Source organism: Balaenoptera physalus (assembly GCF_965194825.1).
Source record: "Balaenoptera physalus genome assembly, chromosome: 8".
In the NCBI taxonomy this organism is placed as follows: domain Eukaryota; kingdom Metazoa; phylum Chordata; class Mammalia; order Artiodactyla; family Balaenopteridae; genus Balaenoptera; species Balaenoptera physalus.
In genome coordinates, this window is record NC_138887.1 from 100,583,184 (window position 1) to 100,598,790 (window position 15,607).

The 15,607-nt window shown below is 40.9% G+C and overlaps 1 protein-coding gene across 2 annotated transcripts in view; it reads left to right on the forward strand.

Moving 5' to 3' along the window:
* The first annotated feature begins 2,700 nt into the window (after positions 1-2,700).
* Positions 2,701-15,607, forward strand: part of CALU (calumenin) — a 28,618-nt gene continuing 15,711 nt past the window's right edge. For both annotated transcript variants that reach the window (XM_082472399.1, XM_082472400.1), the window contains exons 1-2: positions 2,701-2,852; positions 12,737-12,968. In XM_082472399.1, the coding sequence (XP_082328525.1) occupies positions 12,748-12,968 (221 nt within the window). In that variant the 5' untranslated portion in view covers positions 2,701-2,852; positions 12,737-12,747. The remainder of the gene's footprint in view (positions 2,853-12,736; positions 12,969-15,607) is intronic.

The window sequence follows — 15,607 nt, forward strand, 5'->3', positions numbered from 1 at the left end:
CCTCATGTCCTCTCCTCTCCTCAATTACTGTACCCAGCCACCCTGACTTCCTGCTGCTGCTCAAACACTCCAGCAGGCTTCAGCTCAGGGTCTTTGTCCTTGCTGTTCCCTTTCCCCGGGATGTTCTTCACCACCTTCAGATGTTCACTCACATGTCATCCTCTTCATAAGCCATCCCTGGCCACCCTCTCAAAGACAGCAACACCACTCCTGATAGTCCTGACACCCGTTTTTCTCCTTTCCTGCCTTATATCATTCTGTGGTACCTATCACCACTTCTCATTCTGTATATTTTGCTTTTTTATCTTGTTTATTGGCCGCATACCAGAATATGAGCACCATGAGAGAGTTTGTTCCATTGTGTTCACTGCTGTATCCCCAGAGCCTAGAACAGTGTCTTGCATACAGGAAACAATACATTCATTTGTGGAGTGAATGTTCAGTAGCACCACATGAGCAGAGTTGGGATGCTTGAAGAACATCATCAGCCTTTTGAGGCTGACATCACTATACCTGCCATAAACAGTCCTTCAGTGCTTCTCTCAGAGACAGAAGCCACAGTTAGATGGGCCTTTGGTACAGCTATGGTGACACTTCTTATGTGTGTCAGCCCTCATGTCCTTTTCCTCCTCTGCTTTCTTTCTAACTCTTGGGCTCCCATGAGGCCTAATCTGTTTTTCTCTCCTCAGAAAGCTCATTGGTTCTCATGGCTCCACCAGCTGCTGCCTGGCCAGTGACCCTAAGTATCTCCTCCAGCCTATTGGTTCTTTCTTTTTCTATGTTCTGCCATCACCTTACACTCATCATGTCTTGAACTCAACTCAGTTCCCCCGTCCTCCACTCATCTAGCTCATTCTCCCAGTTTCCTACGATTACAGCTTTAAATTTTTGAGTGTTCCGTCTTCATTTCCTTCTTCCAAGCAGTCACTGAGTCCAGGAAATTGTTGTTCCCACTTTTTAAAATTCCCTTGTATAGAAGTGTTCATTTGCATTTCTCTTGCTTTGCCTAGGCCAAGCCCTCATCCACAGGGAATCTCAGGGTTGACAGGCCCCATCTCTGGCAGAGTCCCACTACCTTATCCAGCCTCTTCTAGGACACTTCCAGGATGGTGGCTCTGCCACTAGGCTGCAGGTCCTTGAGGGCAGGGACCATGTCCTATTCTTTGTGGGTTCACCAGCACCTAGTGCAGTGCCTGACTTCAAGGAGGCATTTTCAAAATAGTTTTTTAAATATCTCCTGATGCAACCTATTCTATTATAGTTAACCCCTATTAGGAGATGCACCTCCCTGAAAGAACACTTTCAACCTCACAAAGGTACAAGCTTAGAAATCTTCAGAAGAAGACCCACAATTCCCACTGCCTTCAACTCAGGCTCCTCAGAGCACAGGCTCCCCCACTCCCCTCTTTTTTTTTACCTCCCTCATCCCCTACCTGACCTAAGCAGTTACCTCCTACTCTGTCCCCTGCTTGCCCTTGTTCCTGTTATTCCTTTTGCTGAATAGGGCATTCAGAAATTTCTTAGTCTAGCCTGAGTCACACCTTCTTAGGAAGCCCTCTCTGGTTGCCACCAAGGGTCAGGGCCACAACTTTGAATTCCCACTGGTTGTCAACCTCTCATCTTGATGTTTAAAGTAAACTGAGTTGCTTTGTATTTAACTCTCTCATGAGCATACAACGTGTCTCAACTGGATTTTAAACTATAGAGGCTTTATGAGCTAAGAACACAGGTTTATAGTTCATTGACATTGCAAACATAGTAGCCCTTATTTAATTTAACTTTAATTTCATGACTTGAAAATGAATGAATAAGTTAATAATTTCCTGTGTTCCTCTTCAGTCAGGGACATTCTTTGGGTTCCACCCATTCAGTTCACTCAACATTATTAGACATTTACTTTGAACTGGGCAGTAAACTCAAAGCTGTAGGTACAAAGATGAATAAAGGCAGATCTCTCCCCTGGAGCTTAGTCTGGAGGAGGACAAATGGATAAGCAGCATTATATAGCAAAATTTGGCAAAGTGTACCAAAGATGCAAAGTGCTATGAAGGTAAATAAGGGAGGAATTACTATGCCTAGTGAGGTCAGGAAAGGCTTCTAGAGCTAACATCTAAACCGTGATTTCTGTGAACCGGGACTTCTATTGTCATTCACAAGGCAGAGAATCTGGAAAACGCCCTCACTCCTGGTTGATAATGAAAGACTATGGAGATGTGAAAGGGCGGGCAGTTAGGAAACACCGAGATGGTGGTGGCCCGAGCGCGACACGCGAGAAGTGGTGGGAGATGAAGCCGGAGCCAGCGACTGAAATCCTGTACGATGCCCCATTTAGGCGGCAGAGCTGAAGGGAAAGGAGGGGGTGGGATTATTCAATATATCAATAGTTGGCGACTGATAGAGTCGGATTAATTCGGCCCTGGGTTCTTGTGGGCATGAAGATAATTAGGATAATTTAAGAAGCCCTATGGAGACCGAGTCAAGCGCTGCGAACCAGGACGTGGCGGTCGGACAGCCGCGCCCACACGCCCCTCGGAGTAAGGGGCTGGGGCCCGCCAACCCCACAAGGCCAGGGACGAGAGTTGGGAGAGAATCCTGTCCACGTAACTCGGCGCGCTCGCGGGGACGTGGCGCTTTCCAGCCAATCCGGACCACGAGACCGTAGGGCCAATGGCTGTCCGGGGAAGCTGTGCGTCCGCGGCGGGTTTGTTGGTGATTGGTCCGGAGGCTGCCGGCGTGGAAGACAGCAGCGGGGCGCGGAACCGCTTCCGGTTGGGCGGTGCTTGCGCGCCAGAGCGGAGCCGGTGGGTGAGCAGTAGCCGCGGCATCCTGGGCAGTGGGCGCAACTGGGAGAGGTAAGTACCACCATGCACTTCCCTCCGCCGTCGCCTCCCCCTTGTTCACTTTCTTTTTGTCCTCTGGGCTTCGCTCCCGGCGCGGCAGGGCCTCCTTGTCTCAGGGCCTCTGTTTCTGCCAGCTCGGGGTTCCGGGGCCTGAGGCTGCTCGCGACTGCCCGACCCTCGGTGCGCAGCCTGGGTCGGAGGCCGCCGCTCGCCTTCCCTTGCGCTCTGGGAAGGGTCCTGGGTCCCTCCGAACTCCGGCTCCCGGCTTTGCGTCCTGTGGGGTACAGTTTCGTGCCTGGCTTGCCACGTCCTCTGGCCCTGGGCCCCGCCAGTCACCAAGCCCCTCGTCCGAAAAGGTCACTCTTGTTTATCTCCTGAAGGTCGGAGTGCAGTCAGATAGCGTTATTGTTACAGCTCCCTGCCACTTCCCACACTTGGGCCTGCTTGTGTCCACCAGCTCCGCCGCAGGGCCACATCCCGAGAGGACATCTGCATCTGCCAAGAAGGTCGTGTTCGCTGACTTTGAGGGTGTAGAAACAAGGGGGAAGAAAGCATGAAGACACTATGTGATTTTTTTTTTTTTAACTCTCTAATTTTAAAGAAAAGACGGAATATTTCGAGCTTCCATGTTTGGCCGCATGCTTCGGTCAGCGAAGGAAAGTAGTTTTAAAAGCTTCATTAAAGGGTTGTATCTTTACCTTGTATTGTTGCTTCTATCTCCAGACCCTAGTTCTGATTTTTGGCATGCTGTGTTCATCAATAAACTTAATTCCCTACAGCTGCCCTGATTAAGAGTCGTGTGATTTGCAGTTCCAAAAGCTGCTTTTGCATCAAGGCAAAAAGCTCCCTGTGTCTCCTGCTAAAACTTCAGGGCCTTTGATCTGAATTCCTAAGTGTACAAAGTCCCAGAATAGTGTCTTTGAGAGTTGAATTACATTCACTTCCTGGCATGAACCATAAAGTCTACGTTAATGAGTCAGGAATAAGGTTGCCTCTAATTAGATTTTTTTTGTTTTTTTTTTTAAATTATTAGCACCTTTATTTATTTATTTATTTTTATTTCTTTATTTGGCTGTGTTGGGTCTTCGTTTCTGTGCGAGGGCTTTCTCTAGCTGCGGCAAGCGGGGGCCACTCTTCATCGCGGTGTGCGGGCCTCTCACTATCGTGGCCTCTCTTGTTGCGGAGCACAGGCTCCAGACACGCAGGCTCAGTAGTTGTGGCTCACGGGCCTAGTTGCTCCGCGGCATGTGGGATCTTCCCAGACCAGGGCTCGAACCCGTGTCCCCTGCATTAGCAGGCAGATTCTCAACCACTGCGCCACCAGGGAAGCCCTTCTAATTTGTTTTTGTAGCTTAGAGGTAGAGAACCGTGGAATTTCTGATAAATTATTCTCTGCCATAGAATGGGACTTGACACAAGACAAATGCATGTTTGACCTCATTCAGTAGATTTAGTTAACCGGGTACCCAACGGTGGTCATCATTGAAGAATTTATGTATTGTACTACAAATGAGGGTCCAGAGGTAACCTGTAAATTGTATTTGTGTGGCGAGAGATCTGAGTTTACCTGGGCCTAATCTGAGATTTACAGGGATTCAGCGGTCTCCAGTAGGATTCTTTTGAGAATCACAACTGGGAGAAACACGAGCTAACAAAGATGAATGGAGTGTGCCTGAGTGGATAGTACTCAGATACAGCTTTGAAATCAACTCTTAATCATCACTGTTAATATAATAGTTTGCTTCCATTCGTCCAGTGATGTGTCCAAAGATACTTAATGGCATTTTATGTACATTGCACCAGTACTGGAGATCAGTACACTGATTTTAACACACATTTTCTCTGCGTGTGGCACACGCATGATGTAGCCAGGGATAGCCATTGGAGATGCTTGCTAGACCGTAAGGTCCTAGTTCCCTGTCTTTATGAACTCTTAAATATGGATGTTGTTGATGCTGTGATTTATGTATTAGAGTTAAGACAGCTGAAATAACACTTTTCTTGTTGCTGGCTGATGGCCAGATCCGGTAAGGGGAATTGGGGGTTGGGGAGCACTGGCAGCTGGCAGGAACTGTGTTGCTCCCAAGTACCGTCCAACTAATCCAATAAAATGTTTTGGTGTACAGAAAGTGCAAGACACTGTGTTAAGGACTGTAGAGGGGAATCAATTTATATTAGCTGAGATCCCTGCCTTCCCAAAATGTACATCTACAGAGGAGCTAAGGAGACAACTTAAGATAGCCTATGATCATTATTGTGGAATGGTACAAACAAGTCTTATAAAAGTTTAGAGGAATGTGTGCAGATCACTTCCAGCTGGAGTGATCATAGTAGGTAGGTCTTTTCATCTAGGATTTTAAAATTATATTTATTTACATTTGCCACTAAAGCAAGGATTCCCAAGCATTTTATGCATGTTACACATGCACAGCAAATTACAACTAGAGACCAAAACTCTTGTCGCTACATTTTACATAGTATTCCTATAGTAATTAATTATGTATTGAAGTTTCATCTGCCAAAAGGAAACTTTGATTCTCCCAGAGTTTCTAAGAACTTAGTTCTTAAAGGAAATTTTCTTTACTCTGTAGCAAGAAAAATTTTAAGTTTATACTGGGTTGCTTTGGTTATAGAACTAATGAAACCTGAGTAATAGTTTGTCATTTCAAAGCTTTTCTTCTACAGCCAAAGTTTGCACTTTTATATACTCAACTAATAAACGTATGCCTTCAGTCACACAAATAATTAGAATATATTAATGAACTAGAATGAATTAGAATATATTAATGTAAATTTGTTCCATCGATCACTAGAGAAATGTTGAATAAATGGTTTGTCATTATCATAACTTTTATCAAATCATGAAGGGTGACATTATTACTTTAATATGATAATCCATTGGTGGTACTTGTACTAAAGTCTGTAAGTGAAGAAGATCAGATAGATAACCAGATACCTTTAATTCCTAGGCTTTATAACCTGAGCCTTAGTATAGTTAAATTGCTGTCAGGCTTTTGCCCTCAATCCCCAATTGAAGTAGACACTTAAGTATTGAGATTCTGCTTTTGCTGCACTATAGAGGAATGCCTTCCCCCCCCCCCCGCCCCCTAAATATCCAACTCACAGAATTGGAATTTTACCACCACACCCATTTCTCCCACTATTAACATTGAGCAGTGGGTCTTTGGTCAACCAGAATAACTGTGGGGTCACCCACTGTTAACGTTCTTCAGAAGTTGAATTTAATCCAGACATCTAAATTCCCCTGAAAAAACTTACTTTTAAGTGTTCTGTGACCAATGGATTTTTATAAAAAATGATTGGGAAGGAGGGGAGAAATGGTATGAATTTAGAGCTGTCAAGGAAATTTTTGAATGGATAAAACTAATTCTTAAGGCTTATCATTGTTTTTGAAAGAAATTCAAGTCTATGCTGTTACCTTTTTTTCCTTATAAATTAACTGGAGCAATTCATGAAAATAACTTTGCAGGAGACCGTTATTGGTGACGTGCTGCAAAAGTATGATAGTAACTTGATACCTTTTCTGTTCTAGCCCTTTATTTGTGTCTCTACCATTGCGTGATGCAATAAAAGTATAATACAAGCCACATATGTAACTTTAGATTTACAGGTGAATATTTTAAACATGTGAAATTAATAATTTATTTAATCCAATACATACAAAAATACCATTCTTTTGACATAAAGTGTAACACACCACTTCTTTTTTTTTTTAATTTATTTATTTTTTATTTTCATTTTTGGCTGTGTTGGGTCTCCGTTGCTGTGCGCGGGCTTTCTCTAGTTGCGGTGAGCGGGGGCCACTCTTCCTTGCGGTGCGCGGGCTTCTCATTGCGGTGGCTTCTCTCGTTCCGGAGCACGGGCTCTAGGCGCGCGGGCTTAGTTGCTCCGCAGCATGTGGGATCTTCCTGGGCCAGGGCTTGAACCCGTGTCCCCTGCGTTGGCAGGCAGATTCTTAACCACTGCGCCACCAGGGAAGCCCCACACCACTTCTTAATTCACACTAGCCACATTTCAACTGCTTGGTGGCCACATGTAGCTAGTAGCTCTTGTCCTGGACAGTGCAGGTCTAGTTTTCTGTTTGTTTAAGAAAAAATATTAAATGTTACCCTTGGTGAGGGAGGGACAGAATTTGAGGAAGAGAAACTTATAGGTCATTTGAGAAATGGGAGATGGGGAGATGCATTTTTCCCAACCATTGATTTACCTTTAGATCACATGGTAAGTTCACAGGCCTTCCTCAGAAAAGAAAAAAAATCTCAAATAACTTAACCCTACCTGAAAGAATTAGAAAAAGAAGAACAAACAAAACCTAAAGTCAGCAGAAAGAGGAAATAATAAAGATCAGAGAGGAAATAGAGATTTAAAAAACAGTAGAAAAAAAATCAACAAAACCTAGAGCTGGTTCTTTGAAAGGGTAAACAAAATTGACAAACCTGTGGCCAGACTCACCTAGACCATGTGGTAAAAACTCATACAACCAAGTCCTTCATTTATGTAGTATATTATGTTTTCCTAATGTTCTGTTATCCATTGATGAATAGCTTTCATGACGGAGAAAGAGAAGGGTCTTAGCTTTCTATTATTTGGTTTCCATTTAGTTGAAAAGAGAAATATGCTTCAGAAATAACTGCACTAATGTAGTTCTTCAGATGCCTTGTGTAAGAAGTTGTTTTATACTCCTTCTCCCATTGTTCCACATTATATATCCTTTGTCTTGGGAGATATCCTTTGTCTTGGGAGATATCCTTTGTCTTGGGAGATATCCTTTGTTTCTATTTGGACATTTTTATGTGTATATGGATTTAGATAAATTTAGTAGTCTCTTTTTTTAGTGTCTATATTCATAAAACAAGGGGCCTTTTGTTAGTTTCTAATAGCCAGGAGTTGATATATGTGGGCACAAAGTGCATAGTTTTTAAAACTTACTAAAGTGCAGATTTTTCATTGCCCGCTGCAGAGAGATAAAGGTAGGACCATTGCTTTGTCCAGCAGGTGGTCCTTGATGACCTTTTAAGGCAGTTTCATCAGTAGTGATAGAAACCCAGATTTCAGGGTGACAGTAGGTGGTGAGGAAGCAGAGACAGCAGTTTCTAGAGACTGTATGGGTGAAGGAAAGGGAAGAGCATGCTTGAAGGAATAACGGGGTCTGAGAAAGACTGATTTTGGATTATGAAGACCTGAGAAGTATTGATTGACAGAATGGAGGAACCTGTGGAGGGGCAGGATTGAAAGTTTAATTGAGAAGGGAAAGGATAGAGAGATGGATAAATGATAAAGCTGAATCACTTGGCTTTTATTCTGAAATTCTTCTTTTATCACTGTATCAAGATGTTACACCTCAATCTTAAATGTAGTTTTCCCTCTAAATCACAGTGAATCAATCTGTTACATTTCTTTATGTTACACAGTATCAAAACTTTACACAGTATCCTTCCCAGGCCCTGATAGTGTTAGTGGGCTTAAACATTAATTCATATTATAACATTTGGGGTTTGCAGAAGTTGTCAGAGTGTTATGCAAGAGTTGTTAGAGTATTATTCTGGGGACGTAATTAGTCATTTATAAAATTTTCCTACATGGGAAGCCCCCTTGTTAATAGACATAAGGAAAATCCTCTGTTGCAGTGACTCTTGATTTTACTTGATTCTGTAAGCCTCTAACATTATAGATATTATTTGGATATATCACAAAATAACAACATAAAACTCATTCCTTATCTCTCTAAAGGATTTTATTTGTCTAAAGAATTATTTGTAGTTTGAAATGGAAGTTTCATTTTGTCCTAAAATAAAGGCATACTGTGATGTTTGAGAGAGCCACTGAATCTGATTTTCTCTTTACTGGTCCACTGATCTGATTGATTAGATTCAATTATTGAAGAGTGGGCTGGAGTGTTATTCTCCTAGGGGAGTGTTATTTTACTTTATAAAATAGGGTTTGTGTCTTAAGAATAAATGTGTGTTTTTCCTTCAATCCCCTTTTCCAATCTGGAGAAATGGCTTGAAAATGTTTGCTTTGCTACCTAAAAATGCAAAGAATTTTTGTGCTATTGTTTAGAAAGTAATACACATAAAAAGATAATACACATGACTGTGTGCTCATTTACAAAAAAATAAGACAACACAGCAGTACAGTAGTGAAGTTCACTCCACACGAACCTTACCACCCCACCCCCATGTCTTCTCCCTTCAGCCTAGGGGTTATTGCTGTTTACAGATAGATGTTTATCCTTCCACACCATTTTCGTGTATATATGTTATATTTTATACAAATGTAAACAAGCTGGGGAGGTTGATGGATTTTGCTTTTTATATAAATGAGATCTTGACATTGTTTTACAACATGCTTTCTTATTGTTGTTTTTGTTCACTGAACATATCTTGGTGTCTTGTCAGTTTCAGTGTGAGTAGGTCAGCTTCATTCTTAAACTATGTTGTGTTCCACAATATAGATTTAATATGTATTTACCACTACTTTGGTTTAGTTCATTTTCCTTTTTTTTTTTTAAATCATTATAAACTATTATCATTGAACATCTGAATTGAAACATCTTTGTATACAAATTTGGGTATTTTGATGGGATAGCACGAAACAACATTGATAAATTTTCAGAAGCATAGCCAAGTCCTAACATTGGTGAACAGCTTAAGAATAGTACCACCTTCTTCCCCTTTCTCTGTGGGTCTTATGGCAGTGCTGCCACATTGTTTCCTCTGATGGGTTTTCATCTGTATTAACAACTGTCCAGCAAAATTACCGTTTTTGTGTGTTTTTGAAATGGGCTCTTGGGGAAGTGACTGCCTCCCATTATCTCCTTAGCTAACATTTCTGTTTGTCTTTTTGGCATTGTCCTAGTTACTCTGGAACACTTTCTACTCTCTATTGATGTATCCTTCTCTGCCATTTCTGGACCTCCCCACTTAGCTACTTTCCTATTGATCACAAATAGTGCCCTTGTATGCCCTTTTACAGCCTGAAAGTTGCTCAAGGAGACCTCAGGTTGTGCCTTTGTATAATCAGCTAAATTGTGTTAGCATTAAACATAGTCCTCTATTTGCTTTCCTTCCACTTTTAAGGAATTTTTATGTAACGTAACGTGCTCACCGTTAGCTGTGCTAAGCATTTTTTAGTTTATTAAATCCAAAATGCTTTGTAAATCCAAGCAAATACAATGTAACTTCTTTTAGTTACTATTTGGGGGTTACAAGGAGATGGATACATTAAAATATGTCTAGTTTATTGGCATATGTGATTTCTTTATCCCTTGACACAATTCACTTTCTTCCTTCTAATTCCCAAAACTTTGAGGCAGGATCAGATACATGCAGTTTCTTCATATTAAGTGTACTCTCAAGTCATATTTCTTAAGATATTATTATGGCCATTTGAGAATTTGGTTAGAATACTGGTTCTCAACTTGGCTGCCTTTTTAAAATATTTATGGTTAAGGGGGAGGGGTTCAGTGGTCATTTATAAAAACTCCCCGGGTGATTTTAGGGTACAGTCTAGGTTGAGATCACTGAGTTAGAAGCAATGCTGAAAGAATTTTTATAATTAAAAAAAAATTTATATATAAAATATGAGCCTTAGATTAGATAGTTCCACTGGTGACATCCTGGGGAAGGTGAAGCCTGTGGCTAATCTGCAGATTAGGACAAGATAATGCATTTAACTTTCATGTGATGCTGTGTCCCTCTGTACTGTAGCCTTGTATTAGTTTCCTAGGGCTGCTGTAACAAATTACCATAAACTACATTGCTTAAAAGGACAGAAGTTTATTCTCTTACAGTTCTAGAGGCTAGAAATTAGAAATCAGAGTGTCTGTAGGGGCATGCTCTCTGAAGGCCCTAAGGGAGGATCCTTCCTTGCCTCTTCCTAGCTTCTGGTGGTTGCCAGCAATCACTGACGTTCCTTGGCTCGTAGATGATCACTCTAATCTTTGCCTCTTTCATAATGTGGCATTCTCTTCTCTGTGTCTGTATCCAAATTTCCCTCCTTTTATAAAGACACCAGCCATTGTATTAGAGCCCATCCTACTTGATTACATCTGCAAAGATCCTATTTCCAAATAAGGTCACATTCACAGGTACAGGGCTTAGGACTTCAGCATATCTTTTGAGGGGGGACACAGTTCAAGCTACAACAGGCCTCATGCCCAGTAACCACCTACCCATCCACTAAGGGAGTGACTGGTCATAAGAGGAAATGAGTAAGTGATAATATGAAATTATAAAAGTTTATACTCACCACAGGGGGAGAAGCCTTCAGAATCTGTGTTCTACTGATAAAGGATTAGTTAAAATATGAAAGCCTCGGAAACTCTTTCCCCTTGATTTTTTTATTTTTTATTTTATTTTATTTTATTTTTTGGCCGTACTGCGTGGCATGCAGGATCTTAGTTCCCCACCAGCGATCGAACCCATGCCCCCTGCAAGTGGCAACATGGAGTCTTAACCACTGGACCGCCAGGGATGTCCCCCCTTGATTTATTGATTGATTGATTGATTGATTGATTTATATTTGGTGGTGTTGGGTCTTCGTTACTGTGCACGGGCTTTCTCTAGTTGTGGCGAGCAGGGGCTACTCTTCATTGTGGTGCGCGGGCTTCTCATTGCGGTGGCTTCTCTTGTTGGGGAGCATGGGCTCTAGGAGCGCGAGCTTCAGTAGTTGTGGCTCGCGGGCTCTAGAGCGCAGGCTCAGTAGTCGTGGCGCATGGGCTTAGTTGCTCCATGGCATGTGGGATCTTCCCGGAGCAGGGCTCGAACCCGTGTCCCCTGCATTGACAGGCAGATTCTTAACCAGTGCACCACCAGGGAAGTCTTTCCCCTCTCCCGCCTTGATTTTTTTTTTTTTTAATTTTTATTAGGGTGTGGTTGATTTGCAATGTTGTGTAGGTTTCAGGTGTACAGCAAAGTGAATCTGTTATACATATACATATATACACTTTTTTTACATTCTTTTCCCATATACCGCCTTGATTTTTAATTTTAAAGTTTTCTCTAAAACCTTAACCTCTCTGGACAGTACCATAGGTTATCTGTCAAGAGTTCTAAACAGTTTCTATCCTGCAGCTTCTCTGCGATTTTTTGTCACTGTTTTCGATAAGATGTTCCAGCCTTGTGCTTGTTCATCAGAATCACCTGTGACTGCAGAGATTCTGAACGTACAGTGTAGAGCTGGGGAATCTGTACTTCGAACAGTATTCCAGGTGGTCCTTATACCTGGGTAGGTGTGGGAAACACAAGTATACAGAATGATAAGGCAGTTATCCATCACTGTACCATCTCAGTGGTTTGATCTTTGAAGGTGATCATTGGTTCTTATCTGACAACCATCAGAATCACCTGGAAACCATTTAAAACTACAAATGCTTGGGTTCAGCCTCAGAGATTCTAATTCAGTAGGGGAAACTTTTTTTTTTTTTTTTAATAAAGCTTCCTAGGTGATTCTAATAACCAGCCAGGTGTGAAGACCAGACCACTGATATAATACAAAAGTAAAGTATTTGGAGTCAGTAGGTCTGGATTTAAATCTTGGTCCTTTCACTTTTAAATCTTAGGAACTTGGGCAAAAGGAGTAAAGTTCTACTTTGGTGTTTTTGAAGTGAGACCACTTACAAGGTGGATGTTCCTAGTAATTCCTTGTTCCTATAATTCCTTGTCAGCCTACAATCAGATGAGGAAAACTGGTGAATATTTCTCAGAGTAAAACTGGCAAGTCTGATATTCTACCATACTTTTTTTTAATGGATTAAGTAATAACATTTGGGATAATATCAAATTAATATTGTAACTGGATGTGAGCTTTTAATTTCTTGTTTCATTATTAAGCATACTGCTTCCTGAATGAACTACCTTTCTTTTTTCTTTAAGATCTGATTATCATGGACCTGCGACAGTTCCTTACATGGCTGTCCCTGTGCACAGCCTTTGCCTTGAGCAAGCCCACGGAAAAGAAGGACCGTGTACACCATGAGCCTCAGCTCAGTGACAAAGTTCACAATGATGCTCAGAGTTTTGATTATGACCATGATGCCTTCTTGGGTGCTGAAGAAGCAAAAACCTTTGATCAGCTGACACCAGAAGAGAGCAAGGAAAGACTTGGGTAAGGTGCCAGCTCTCAGGGGGTTAGTTAGAATAATGACATTTCTTTATAAATCAACTCATTCCTTTTTTCTCTTTTGGCTCAGTCACTCAGTAAAGCTGTATTGAACTACATCTTCTGAAAACTAACCACAGAATTGCTACCACTAAAATTTAATTAAGCACTTTCCTGCATTTCTCCATTGAATAATAGTTTTTACCTCATTCTACAAAGCAAAGTCATTTATGCATAAAATTGCCAGATACTATAGGACTCAGCTTAAACTGCATCATCTTGACCCCAAAGGAACATTACATGGGGGTTTTCTCAATCCTGTTGCTTTTAATTTTTAAAAACTATCTGTGACCTATTTATTACTGACCATGCCAAGTCTTTGAGTGGATAATAAACTGCAAATTAGACTCCTGGACTGACTAATTTCTGTAGAGTTTATGGTTTCCAAGGATGTCCTTCACCCTCTTTGGTTTCATTGTCAGATATTTGCTTAATCAAAAACAAAACCAAACCAACCTTGCCTTTTTTTTTTTTTAATGTGGACCATTTTTAAAGTCTTTATTGAATTTGTTACAGTAGTGCTTCTGTTTTATGTTTTGGTTTTTTGGCCGTGAGGCATGTAGGATCTTAGCTCCCTGACCAGGAATCGAACCTGCACCCCCTGCATTGGAAGGCGATGTCTTAACCACTGGACCTCCGGGGAAGTCCCTCAACCTTGCCTTTTAGAAGGTTGTAATAAGCAGTGGTCTTAATGTCAGAGTACGTGTTGCTATTTCAGTAACAGCTGGGCCATAGTCAGGTTCTGTGGCTCTCTCAGCAGGCATCTTTTTATTTAAAGAGTTGATTTGGTAGAATTCCAGTTGATTATTTCTGAGGATCTGAGAATGTCTTTTTTAGCTCTTTCAAAGCCTTGCTTTTTAAGGAAATGCAGGTTAATTTAGTGAACATTTTCTCCTCAATGAAAGGCTACCATTGGTGTAACTTTCTGAACTATATTCAAGAGATTTGTCTGAAAAGTTATACCACATAGGAATTTCCAAAAATATTTTGCCCATGGATAGTGCTGTGATTAGAAGACATTATAGGATTTGCTTTGGGTGGTACTTCAAAATAAATTTATTCTTTCAGCGGGTTTTCTGCTAACTGAAGGATATAATATTTTATTCTTAAACACTCACAGAAACAATCAAAAGATTTTGCTGTGTAGAATGAGAAACTCCTAAAACATTTGAAAGTAGATAGAGAAAACAGAAATTTATCAAAGAGTTAGTCTTCTGTTAGGTTGTTTTTCTAACTTTGAGGGACCATGCTCACTTTTAATTTTAATCTTAATCTTATAACTGTGCTAACATTCCAGGCTGAAAATAGGGATGCATGAGGGTGTTCTCAGTCTTCGTGTCTTGCCTGTTAATAACATGCATGTCCAGCCTACATTTTCGTCTGCACATGTCTCTGTGCAGAATTACTGTTAAATAATGAAGGGCCCTTAGGTTTGGTGTCAATCCAGGTGTTCTGGCTCTGTGTAGGTACTGGAATAGCTCTGCTAACAGTCTTCAGTAGAGAGAAAATGTTTCTTTTTGTCATCAGTAAATATCAAAAGTTCAACACATGAGCGGACTCCATATTTGATTAGAATAAGATGGTTAAAATCATGTTTTTCATGGAATGTATGAATGAACTAAGTACTATTTTCCTCTCCCAAATTGGAGATAATGGCAAATATCTCCAGTTTATAAGGTGATGTACTGTTGCAAGCAAGAATTCCAGGTGAACTTTTTTTTTTCTTTTAACTTACTGTGGCATTTCTAAACATTATTTGGTACGTGACTATGCATCAGAGGTTGGGAACAACAGATTCCCCCTTTCCCATCTATCTAGGAGGCCAGTAATTATTAGGAGATAAGATCATTGTCTATGCTTGTAGTTGCAAAAATTCACTACTATTTTTAAATACTTAGTTATAATACCTAAAAGACTTCAGGAAGCACTTAAAAACAATTTTAATATCCAGTTTTTAGTTCCTTTTTCTTATGAAGAATGTTGACAAATAGAAGATTTTTTCTTGTGTGTGTATTCTCAACCCCACCCCCAAGAAGTCTAAATATACTTAATTTTCATTTATGTGTCCTTCAAATGATGATTTATTTATTTTGAGGTGGTGGTCCTTAATAAAGTTTTCACCCTTGATATATTTGCTATAGAAATGAACTAAAGCAGTTCATCATCCTTTTTTGGGTCACGGGCCCAGTCCCTTTGGCAGTCTAGTGAAAGCTAAGGGAAAGTGCATACATATGAATATATGTAAAATTTTGCATGCTGAAAATTTCTGGAATATTTTGAACCCTCCTGGAGCCCATTTATTGACCCAGGTTCTTAAAAAGCCAAAGGATTTGTTTGATGCCTTTTGAAATGTAGAGGCATATGTTACCTCTTAGAAATAATATAAGATCCGCTAGGTACATTGTGTCTGTCCTGGAGTGAGCGCTCATTTAGTGGCATCCTGGATCTGTAGGGCTCTCCAGTGTCATAGAAATACAACACCATTAGCTTCATAAATTTACACAGGCTTTTAAAGATCAGAGTTTAGAGCTTCGTGCCTGAAATAGGACATGCCCACTTCCAATGTACTTTCACAACTGCCTGCA